The 12,408-nt window shown below is 41.6% G+C and overlaps 1 protein-coding gene across 1 annotated transcript; it reads left to right on the forward strand.

The window, feature by feature from the left end:
- Positions 1-1,413: 1,413 nt before the first annotated feature.
- On the forward strand, positions 1,414-12,408 carry ALA1 (aminophospholipid ATPase 1). The gene is made up of 7 exons (XM_008783087.5): positions 1,414-3,354; positions 3,867-4,173; positions 7,840-8,548; positions 8,651-8,774; positions 8,903-9,122; positions 11,330-11,788; positions 12,034-12,408. The coding sequence occupies exons 1-7, from the start codon at positions 1,908-1,910 to the stop codon at positions 12,260-12,262; spliced, it is 3,495 nt and encodes a 1,164-aa protein (XP_008781309.3). The 5' UTR covers positions 1,414-1,907; the 3' UTR covers positions 12,263-12,408.

The raw sequence follows: 12,408 nt of genomic DNA on the forward strand, positions 1-12,408 counted from the left end.
ACAGCGAGGGGAGGGAATCGCGTTGCCTTCTGAAAACGTTACCTATCCCGCGGTCAACCCGATTATTCAACGGTTTTAAGTGTCGCCCGCTGATTGGCCGAACCCTGTTGGGGCCCTCCATGATATCGCGCGTAGTCGTGTACTCCACCAATTTCTGTACCCACGTGGAACCGGTGCGTTTTGGCAGTACACTTGCTGTTACCCTCGTCAACGGGAGGGTCCAAAATAATCGAAAATATCATCTCCCTAGTGGGTAGCCGCGTTAGCATCGCGTATTAATATGCGTGCGTTCTCTCCCTCTATTTTAATAAGAAAACACTGGGGTATTCATTGCGGTGGGACTTCTCGGTCGCATCCTTCGCGCGAAAGCAAGATCGCGGTTTTATCCCTCACGCCTTCCTTCGTTCTCGGATTCCCCTCCTGCAACAACTCAGTGCCTCATCCAAAACAACTATTTAAATTTTAACGTTGTTAGCCCAATAAAACCATACTATAGTATTTTTTAGTCTACACAAATTATAGATTGAATCCATTTTGATATTATTTATAATAATTCAGCATCTTCTTTAAAATAACTAATTCAAAACTATTTTTTAAATTTTTAAATTTTATAAAGATATTTAAAGTTTATTCAGTAAATAATTAATATCAAACTAAATATACGCCCGCATGAATCTTCACATCTTTCTTCGCATTCATGCACTGCTCGTTTAGCAAGCGGTGGATGATCCAATGCCGATACTAAGAAGACTATTAGCCATGTACTCCTTCGATGTCCCATTGCCGTGCAGTGTTGGAGACGTGTATCTGCGCTGCTCCCTCCGTTGTGGAAGTCGCTGAAGGATATGCTCCGGTACCTGCATGAGTCTACTCGGAGGCCGAGTACTGCTGAGATAGGTACTATAGTAGCTTACTTAGCCTATCATATTTGGCAGGACAGGAACGATCGCATGTTCGAGGGCGGGCAATCTTTCCCCCGGGTTGTGATGGAGAGAGCCCTACGGCAGGCGGCAGAGGTATTTATGATGGCCTCACCGATTTCACCTGAGAGGGATAGGGATATCTGGGGTACCTGTATTGCTGTTTCAGCATCCAGGTTTAGCTACTTTTCTTGGGTACCCTCACCCCCTGGTTATCTTAAGGTAAATTTCGATGGTGGCATGGCAGAGGATGGCACCTCTGGGGGCGTGGGCTTTGTGATTAGAGATCACGTAGGCAGTTTTGTGGCTGCTGGAGGACGGAGCACACCTGGCACGACTGCTGTAGGAGCGGAGTTGCGGGCTGCTTGAGAAGGCATTTTGTATGCGAGACGGGTGCTGGGGGCCGATTGCCTCTGCCTCGAGGGTGACTCTTTCATGGTGATTGACTGGATACAAGGTGTCGATATATATGGGGATGGCTATCCCCTGATACGGGACATGCGTAAATTAGTACGGGAGCTAACCTTCTGTCAGATATCTCATGGATATATATAGAGAGGCAAACAGTGCAGCAGATTTTTTTTTTTTTTTTTTCTTTTTTCACCGTACTTCCATCCCACCAGCTCTATAACATTTCTCTGTGAGACTGATAAAATATTATTTCTTCACTACGGAATTGCTCCGCGGTGGATCCCTCCCTCGTTCTTTCAGTCTGTCTGGGTGGAAGAGAAGACCTCTGACCTTCCCGTCGCGGCGCCGTTGCTTCATGGTTCCGAGGGCCTTCTTCTTTCACACGGACAAACACTCCTCTCGCTGTCTGGTCCAAAGCGACCTGCCCTCTTTCGAGCTTTGCTCTCCTCTCCGTGCGACGCGTAAAACATAAAATAAAGCAGACAACGTCTCCTTCGCATCCACCTCCCATCCCGTCCACCATTATCTTAGTTTCACGCCCTTATATCTCCTTCCTCCCCACTTGCTACCTCCCACATGGTCTCTGACTCCAGCTCCGAACCCCGCCACGAACCCAACCCCATTCTCCCACTATCTCGCCCTCTGCTCCCCGCCCCCAATTCTTCTGCCCCTATGGACCTGCAACCCGACCCCGCCGGGTCGGCCGCGACCCAGCCCGAGTCCCCCGACGCCCGACTGGTCTTCGTCTCCCATCCGGACCGGACGGCCACCCAGCACCGCAGCCCCGCCGGCAACGCCATCCGCACCACCAAATATAACTTTATAACGTTCATTCCGCGAAATCTCTACGAGCAGTTCCGCCGCGTCGCCTACATCTACTTCTTCATCCTCGCCTGCATGAACCAGATCCCCCAGCTCACCGTCTACGGCCGCGAAACCGCCTTCGTCCCCCTCGGCGTCGTCCTCTTCCTCACCGCCGTCAAGGACGGCTACGAGGACTGGCAGCGCCACCGCTCCGACAACCGCGAGAACAACCGCTCCGCTGCGGTCCTCCTCCCCTCCGGCGGACAATTCGCCCCCAAGAAGTGGAAGGACATCCGGGTCGGCGACGTGGTCCGGTGCGAGGCCGACGAGACCATCCCCTGCGACATGGTCCCCCTCTCCACCGCCGACCCCACTGGCGTCTCCTACGTCCAGACCATCAACCTCGACGGCGAGTCCAACCTCAAGACCCGCTACGCCCGGCTCGAGACCGCCGCCCTCCCGCCGGAGTCCTGGTCCGCCGCCCTGATCCGATGCGAGCCCCCCAACCTTAACATCTACGGCTTCCAGGCCACCATCGAGCTCGACGGCCGGCAGATCGCCCTCGGCCCGACCAACATCATCCTCCGAGGGTGCGAGATCAAGAACACGGCGTGGGTAATCGGCGTGGCGGTGTACGCCGGCATGGAGACTAAGGTGATGCTCAACAATTCCGGCGCTCCCTCGAAGCGGAGCCGCCTCGAGACCAAGATGAACCGAGAGATCATCATTCTAGCTGTGATAATGCTGCTTTACTGCACCTTCATCGCCACCGCCACCGGTATTTGGCTCCACGCCAACCGGGACAAGCTCGACACTCTGCCCTACTACCGGAAGGCGGACTTCTCCCATGGCGGGGAGAGGAATTATTTATACAGTGGCTTGGCGTTGGAGATCCTCTTCGCCTTCCTCAAGTCCATCTTTAGCTACCAGAATTTCATTCCTATCTCGCTCTATATATCCATGGAGATCTCGAGGCTCTCGCAGTCGTACATGATGACCCAAGACAAGAGCATGTACGATGAGGCCACCGACACCAAGTTCCAGTGCCGGGCTCTCAACATCAATGAGGATCTTGGGCAGATCAAGTATGTGTTCTCGGACAAAACTGGCACCTTGACAGAGAACAAGATGATGTTTCGGTGTGCGAGTGTTTGTGGCGTCGATTACAGCAATGGGGAATCTCCGGTGCCGGGCGAGGTCGCCCCTCATCCCACAGTGGGTAGGAGCAATTGCTATATTTATCTCCTTGTGTAACTTATACTTTAATGCTCTGTGGTGCTGCGTTTTCTTTGGATTTTTTGGGGTATTGGTAGAGATATTTCATGATCCACTAGGTGAATTCTGGATAAAAAGGTTCAGTTTTCAACACCATGGGAAGATGGCGGCCCTTTGTCTTTCACATGTGCTTAGATTGCACTTTGGTCGTGATTTATTTGAAATGCTTTAGTCAATAGTACAAAACTACTCTGCGTTTTAGGTTAAAATGGAATGTTTCCACAAGCACTAAATATTGATGTCTAATAACCACATCCCTATTTGGGGCCAAAAAGCTTGCAAAAGCCCTGTACTCATGCCTCACTCTGCCTACCAGTTATGTCCTTATTTGTATTCTTGTATTCACATGCAGTCGTTTCAAAGTTCAACTGTATATCTATGGTTTTGACTATAAAACTTCTTATAATGTTTTCCATGTAGTTAAGTTGATGGATAGTCTTGTTCTCTTTGGAACAGTTGATGGTCAGGTTAGGAGGCCAAGGAGGATGGTCAATACTGATCCTGAGCTGTTGCATCTGTTGGAAAATGGGAAAGTGACCATGGAAGCAATTCATGCTCACAACTTCTTCCTTGCTGTGGTGACATGCAACACTGTTGTGCCACAGATTTTGCCGACATCTGACCCGGCAGTGAAGTTGATAGATTATCAGGGCGAGTCCCCTGATGAGCAGGCACTGGTTTATGCAGCTGCGTCCTATGGATTTGTACTTATAGAGCGAACCTCTGGGCACATTGTTGTTGATGTCCTTGGAGAGAGGCAGAGGTACTCTTTTCTTTCTTACTTGCCACTTGATATGCTCCATGATTTTATCCCATTATGCTCCCTTCATCAGCTGGTGCTTGCTGTAGCAACATTTCTAGTAGAACTGATAATTCTGGATCTGGTTTTCCTTTGATCGTAGCATGTTACCTTATTGCTTTGGATGATTGCATGTTTATTGACTTCAAGCAAAGTTATGAGCACACCAGTCATGGTTTTATTGATTGAGGGTGGTATAACACATGGAATTGGATGTAAGTAGTCTTATGAGTTCAAATTATCATTATGGAGCCTTGAATAAAAATCAAATCTGTTCTCAAAATGATTAATAGGTTAAAAAGATGAAACAAAATTAGGAGCAACGGATGATCCCAATACGGGAGCACATCGAAGAGGTGCCATGTGGAATGGGTTTGGTCGTCAAGTTCTTCTAGCGATCCAAGACATCACCACTGCTGACATGCTTTAAAAAATTAGCTTCTACCTGCTACATAACTTATCCTAATTCGGATCTTTATGTTACTTTGTCTACTTCAGTCTAAACATCTTCACAGGCAGATTATTATCCATATTTTTATCAGATTTTAGAGGTGATCGCTTAAGCAATCCTGTCCTTACCCCCTCCCACATGTATTTGGATTCTATATAAATAGTATTGGTTGGTCGGGTTGTCTAAGTTTTTCCTTTTCAACTAGGAAGGTCAGATCCCTCGTACCTTTTGAAAATTTACCAGCAAATGGCCAGATGTCCCCCTTTTTTTTAGAACATAGTGTTGATTGAGAGAATTAAGATTTTTTTTTTTTAGTTAGAATTCTTTCGTACATCACGATCCAAACAAAGCCCTGTACTTTGATGGTATTCCTGCCATTCAAAGCTTTCTTGTACTATAGTGCATTTATTCTTGATTTAAAATTCTCAACTCAATTAAGCTTTAATTCCAAATTAGTTGGGGTTAGCTATGCTTCTCCTTCATCTCACTCAGTTTTGGGCCATATTTTCGGGAGATGTTGAGATGTCAAGTTCTTCTTTAGTGTCTAAATCCATATAATTTTCGGTCTACCTTTGCTTTCCTTCTACATATATCAAATCACTTCTTCGTGCTAGCGCATAACCATCTAAACTTTCATTCTCTCAATTTGTTCTTAATTGATGCTACTTCTACTTTGTTACAAATGACTTCATTTCTTATTCTATCTTTTCTTTTATTGTAATACATCCATCTTAACATTCTCATTTTAGTCATGCTCATTTTGTAGACATCTTATTTTTTTAATTGTCCAACATTCTCCACCATGAAGAATAGTTGGTTGTATGAGTTATCCTATATTTTTTTTTGAATTTGGCAAATATTCTACGATCATATAATATTCTAGTTTTACTTTTCACATAATAATTGATCCTAAATTATTAAAAATGATCGCTTTCAGAAACTTCATGATCACCTTCATCTCTATCCTTAATTTTACTAAGATTATATTCCGTATATTTCGTCTTGGTCCTACTTATCTAAAATTCTTGGATTCTAATGCCCTCATCTATAATTCCAACTTATGGTTAATCTGTTCATTCCTAGTTTTGTCCATTAAGACTATATCATCTGCAAATAGCATGCATCATGGAATAGATATATAACTAGCATAAAAGAGTAAGGACCTAGAGCAGATCATTTATGCAAACCTATTGCCATTGGATATTCCCTAGTATTACCTCCATTAGTTCTCAAACTAGTAAACTCTCCATCATATATCTTTTAAATCACATTAATATATTTGTGAAAAACTTCTTTCTTTTCTAGAATCTACTGTAGGACTTCTCTAGGGACTCTATCATATGCTTTCTCTAGATCGATAAAAATCATATGAAATTTTATCTTTTTCTCTTTACTTTTTCATTAACTTTTAAAAGAGAAAAATAATTTCCATTGTCGAGCTTTCTGGCATAAAATCAAATTAGTTCTCCAATATTTTTGTGTTGCACCTTGGTTTGTGGTCAGTCACCGTCTTCCAAAGTTTCATAATATGGCTTATTTATTCCTAGTTTAACAATTAACAGGCAAAAATAAACCTAATGCAGACGTGGTTTCTGTATAATGATCTCTACAATCTGTTATCATCTCTAAGAGAGGTCACATATTCTCATTTAAGTCTGCATTATTTGAAATAATTTTAGAGTTGTATGCTTGAAGTTTGTCATAAGTCCTGGTCACTAGCTATGCACTCTATTACTATTATGCACATAATGCCCATGCTTGTTTGTATATGGTAAGACAGTATGTGCTCAAACAGATGAGGAAAGAAAAATTCGGTGCAATGTAAATATAGTGAGAAATTAAATTCTATTTCCCCACATTGAATATGCAGGCTCTCTACATATTGGCATTTTTTTGCACTTAATGCCGATAGATTTCTCTGAATGTTTTGTGAACTGTTGCTAATTCAGTTGACCATTTCTGAAGATACTTGTGTTCATCCTGTCGAGCATTATGAACCCATGCATGCCCTATCTGATTTGCACATTCAACTCCAAAATGTCGGGTGTATTGCCTATGTCATCCATCATTCACCCTGTATCTACTGCAATAGCCATCAATATTCACCTTGATTCCTTTTGCACAGGCCAAGGTTTGAGAAATTTGAGTAGCAATTGAAATGGAAAATTTGATAAAACACAATTAATTTAGAGTTTCTTAACCTTTCATGGTCGATTATTTCCCTGTTAACTTTTATTCCTTTTCTTAAAACTTTGATGATGGCATTGCCAATCTTGCAATGTAGGTGTCACCGTATAGATACGTATAGATACAGTAAACCCAGACACATCAAGGTGAACTCCGTCTGCATGGATGCCCCCTTTTCAAACCAGTTTCCTTCCATGAGCCTCACCATCATGGGTTGCTGCTAGTGGTGATTTTGCTTGCTGGAAGAAGCTGATGGCATGTTAGAATCATCTTGATTTTTAGGATTAGATTATATCCTCAACATAGGGGGGTTAGAGAATTTCTAAAAGCCATTTTGAATTAAGTATTTATTTGCTCTGGTTGGATTCAAAGTCTTTTATTTGGCTGTCAACACTCATTCTTTGTACAAAGTTCTTTATCTCCTTGAGCATCAAAAAAGGAGGATGAGATGGTGTCCCTCTGCATAGGCCTCTTTGCTTTCCAAGAAAGCCACTTAACATCCATTCAAAGTAACTGAAAAATCTATTCACATAGTAATTCTCTTAGTCCATAAATGACAGATGGGAAAAGCCTAAGCTATGTAATGCATTGGCAGGAAGGTCTGAGCTCAATTATATGCCATCTTAAGTCTGATTTGCATCAACATTGTGTTGAGAAATGTATGACCACATTAAAATCATCTAAAACCTGTGTACCTTGAAGTATGCAGCACTTTGATAGTAGACCATGATCTTTCCCACGGCATGTTATAGTATTGCAAGTTTGCAACCATTATTCTGGTACTAGCCATGTCAGTAGCACCACGTAAGAAAGTTTGGTGGTTATCATGGCAATAGCAATCTCAGTTGCATTCTTCTGGTAGTGGTGCTGGTGATACTTCAGCAGCAACTTTTACATATGTAGCTTAGAGTTTGTTACTAGCTTTTCTTTTCACAGAACCATCTTTCACTTACAGAATGTGAATTTCGTGATTTATGTTACTGGCAATGCAGGTTCGAGCTTTTGGGCCTTCATGAGTTTGACAGTGACCGCAAGAGGATGTCAGTTATAGTTGCCTGCCCTGATAAGTCAATTAAGTTATTTGTGAAAGGTGCAGACAGTGCAATGTTCAGTGTTCTAGAAAAATCCCATGAGTTGGACATACTGCATGAAACTGAGAAACATCTTCATAGCTACTCATCTTTGGGTCTCAGAACTTTGGTTATCGGTATGAGAGAATTAGGTACCAAAGAGTTTGAGGACTGGCAGTTTACTTACGAGAAAGCGAGTACTGCATTATCTGGAAGGACAGATTTACTCCGCGATGTTGCACTCAAGGTAGAATGCAATCTCCAGATCTTGGGAGCCACAGGAATTGAAGATGAACTACAACAGGGCGTGCCTGAAGCCATAGAATCTCTCAGGCAAGCAGGAATAAAGGTTTGGGTTTTGACAGGGGACAAACAGGAAACTGCCATTTCCATTGGCTATTCATGTAAGCTCCTAACGGATGCAATGACCCAGATCATTATAAACAGTCATTCTAAAGAATCCTGTAGGAAGAGTCTTGAAGATGCAATTTCCATGTGTGAGAAACTAACATCGGTATCTTCCAGAACACATAATACTCAGGGGGCAATGGATCCAGGTGGAATTCTTCTTGCATTGATTATTGATGGGCCTTCATTGGTCCATATTCTTGAAACTGAACTGGAAGAAGAGGTAAACATACATCATAGCATGGTTAGTGTTGAAGCTGTCCTTCATTCTTTTCCTCTCCTCTTTATTAATTCTTTTCTTGCTTCACTTAATTGGATGGTGCAGTTGTTCAAAGTAGCCACAATATGTGACGTGGTGTTGTGTTGCCGAGTGGCTCCATTGCAAAAGGCTGGAATAGTTGCACTTATGAAAAAGAGAACAGATGATATGACTCTTTCTATTGGAGATGGTAAGCATTCTCTCATTGCATGGGTTCTTCCTATATTTCTTAGAAAATAAAATTGCTTGTGAGTGAGGCTTGTGTTATGGATTAGTTGCATAATTTTTTTCTTTTTCGCTTTTCCCCATTAAATCCAGGTGCAAACGATGTTTCAATGATTCAAATGGCTGATGTTGGGATTGGGATCAGTGGCCAGGAAGGACGACAAGCTGTTATGGCTTCAGATTTTTCCATGGCGCAGTTCAGATTTTTAGTCCCTCTTTTACTGGTCCATGGCCATTGGAATTACCATCGTATGAGCTATATGATCCTGTACAACTTTTACAGGAATGCAGTCTATGTGTTCATGACTTTCTGGTAAGCCTTTTTTATGATACTTAGTTTTCATACAAATTTATTCCTCATTATATGCATCTGCAAGATCTCACTTACAGGGATAAATCTTGTTATTTTGGAGGGATTTTGAGTCCCCATGATCTTGTGAAGGTCATGGTACCTTGAAAAGGAGATAACACAAAACAGAAATGAAAGAGAAAGATAACTTATAATGGAGAGTTGCTAGAGTAAAAACTATCAATCATTAAATTCTTTTACTACGTCGACATATTAAAGAACACAATCACATTTTTGAAGTTTAAAAACGGGGGAAAGGTTGATGATGGGACAAGGTTGTATCTTTTGCTTGAAAGAAGGATTCACCTTCCTTCGTGCGAATCCACTGTCGGATTGTGCAATGGTTGCTTCGAGAAATGTGCAGGCGGATGACTAGAAAGGTTTGGAGTGCTTTAAGATCTGTGTGGAGTATGATCCGATGGACGATGTCGCGAAAGAAGATCAATCATTCTTTCATGCGAAAGATACAACCCGGACCTGTTGATGATTGAGGAGCTTGTTTGACTTGTCTTTTTTCCCTCTTTTTCTAAGCGAACAGCTTGTTTCTGAGTTGTTGCCATCTTCTTTAGTCCTTCATAGATTCTCCAAACCTATCAAGCAAATGCTTGATGTGGCAAAATGGGTGTATGTGGACCACAATTTTTTATAAAATTTCCTCCGCACATAGAGGCTGTCCCTTCTTTATTTGCTTGTAGTTTTCCATTAAAATTGATTTTTCATAGGCCCATCATATGGGTGTTTGTTGTAGAGTGTAGTTTAAGAAAAATTATCCCCCTTCGAAATTAATAATCTATAGAAATCCCAAGCTCACTAAATTTAGACATGCAACATTTTATATGAAAACTATATTCTTTTGAACATGTGTCTGTACATATGTGTATATATTGTAGCAACCCAAGACCTTATATAAAAGGCTAGCTAGAAGGTGCTATTTGGGTTCCTTGGCCCTATATATGTGTCCAAGATCTAACTGGTGTATAACCGATGTGGAACCAAATGCATGCCCACATGGGTTTTTACATGCTCCTCTCCTTTATGCCTTGATGTTCTGGTCAGACTAAGAGTCTAAATCCAGTCAAATCCAACTATACATCATGATTAGCCTGTGTTCAGTTCCAAAAGTACCCGTGTTGTAGTGCCCCATAGTCCATATGGGCCATAGGTTGGGTCCGCCCTAAAATCATTTGTAACATCCCGGGACTTCACCTAAAATGGCTAGAAAGAAGGTGTTATTTGGGTTCCTTCGCTTTATATAAGTACCCAAGATCTACTTGGTACATAACTGAGTGTGGGGCTAGCCAAAAGATTGCTAAAAATGGAAATAATTTATCTTGGAAATAACTATCATGCATTATATACTTTGTAATGTTGTAGAGATTTTGTAATATATTCAATACCTTGCATATTCTCTGGGCTATGCTTATGGAATGTGCTGCTATGTCACGTGCCCAGCTTGAGTAGAGGATTAGGGGTGTGACAACTATGAATATTTAATATCAGAAGAGTTGCAGATAAGGTGGACAAGGCCTTAAATTGGGAAAGCATGTTCCCTAAGACTAAAAATACTCAAGGTTTCTTAAGATTAGTATCCCCATGTCTTGGCCCAAAACAAGTTTTATATATCCTGGTCATCTAATTAGTCTCTTGTGTAAAACACTGGTATTTAGTGGTTTCAGTGTTCATGGATATTTTCCTCATTAATAGGTAAATTTTTAAATATTTATGAAAACATAGTTATTGTTAGAATTTTTAAATATTTTTAAATATTCATGATACATATCAATGTGATAAAGACATTAGATAATATTTGCATGATTAATTTACTTGACATGAGCTATATTTGTCAATGATATCACATAGGGGTGAAAGACCATTATACCCTCTTCGGTGACAGTTTAGTTCAGCCAATACTATTGTGTTATATATAAGATGTTGCAGATTCATGCATACAGCATCAACATGTAAATTTATTCATGTATTTGAGTATCTTAACGTGGCCCCATGTACACTTATATTGGTTTATAGCCATTCTCAGGACAGATGCCACATTTTACCCAAACTAGTAAAGAGCAAAAAGAGGAAGGTTTCTGCTATGCTATTTTTAAATCATTGAGCTAGTTTTATATGTGATTTAATATGAAATAACTGAACTCATAAGCTGTTTACTGCAGGTATAATTTTTATTCAGCATTCAGTTTGTCAAATACAATCACTGACACGAGTGGGCTGCTATATTCTGCAGTCTATACTGCTCTTCCAACAGTTATGGTTGGAATTTACGACCAAGACTTGAGTAGGAGGACTCTTTTGAAGTACTCCCAGCTCTATGGACCTGGGCTTAGAGATGGAAATTATAACCTGAAGTTGTTTGTGTTGATCATGTTGGACTCCCTTTGGCAAAGCTTTGTCTTGTTTTATGTCCCCTTATTTGCCTATAGCCATAGCAGCTTAGATACTTCCAGCTTAGGAGACATGTGGATTCTTTCAGTGGTCGTGTTGGTTAATGTTCACCTAGCAATGGACGTGTTTCGGTGGAACTGGATTCTGCATGCAACGATATGGGGCTGCACGGCTGTAACTTTTGCCTGTGTCATTGCAATAGATGCCTCACCTTCAATGCCCGGTTACTGGTAATTCCACTCGACTTTTGGTTTACCTGCATAGAATTCTTTTTCTCATAATGGAAGATGTTTAATTTGGCATGTCGTATATATGTTATGCTTCGTGAAGTTTACTGCTTGTACCGATGATATTTGCGTAGTAATGTTGCAAGAGACGAAACCATGCATGCTGGCTGGCATATTTCTAAATATATGTATGCGAAACAAATTTTGCTGTCCTTGATTAAAATGTTTGAGCTTTATTTTTGTGTCAGGGCTGCCAATCATCTAATGGCTTCCAAGACATTTTGGCTCTGCTTCCTCTGCATCTTGGTGCTAGCCTTGCTTCCACGATTTGTGATTAGGGTATTCGGTGCATACTTGCAACCTAATGATATTCAGATAGCTAGAGAATACGAGAAGCTCGAGAAGCGATATGATCGCAGTGCTGTAGATGTTTCATCAAACCCATATGCAAATCCTCAGCAGGAGAGTACCTGTTAATTTTTGTTCTTTTTGAAGGCATCCTTGCCCTCCCCCTTGTTTTTGTACAGGAGGAATCCTTGGCAGGCTATTTTAAATGGCATATGCCCCCCGGGTCATGTATCATCTAACAATTTATTTTTTAATCAGATACTGATTAGCATCAA

This window comes from Phoenix dactylifera, chromosome 8 (genome assembly GCF_051530095.1).
Source record: "Phoenix dactylifera cultivar Ajwa chromosome 8, Ajwa_hap1_PhDact_Kaust_v1.1, whole genome shotgun sequence".
In the NCBI taxonomy this organism is placed as follows: Eukaryota; Viridiplantae; Streptophyta; class Magnoliopsida; order Arecales; family Arecaceae; genus Phoenix; species Phoenix dactylifera.

Bases quoted from the DNA above. Each gene is read 5' to 3' on its own strand.
- ALA1 (XM_008783087.5), top strand. From the start codon at position 1,908: ATGGTCTCTGACTCCAGCTCCGAACCCCGCCACGAACCCAACCCCATT. The intron at 3,355-3,866 runs GTAGGAGCAATT...TCTTTGGAACAG, and splicing joins CGCCCCTCATCCCACAGTGG to TTGATGGTCAGGTTAGGAGG. The intron at 4,174-7,839 runs GTACTCTTTTCT...CTGGCAATGCAG, and splicing joins GTCCTTGGAGAGAGGCAGAG to GTTCGAGCTTTTGGGCCTTC.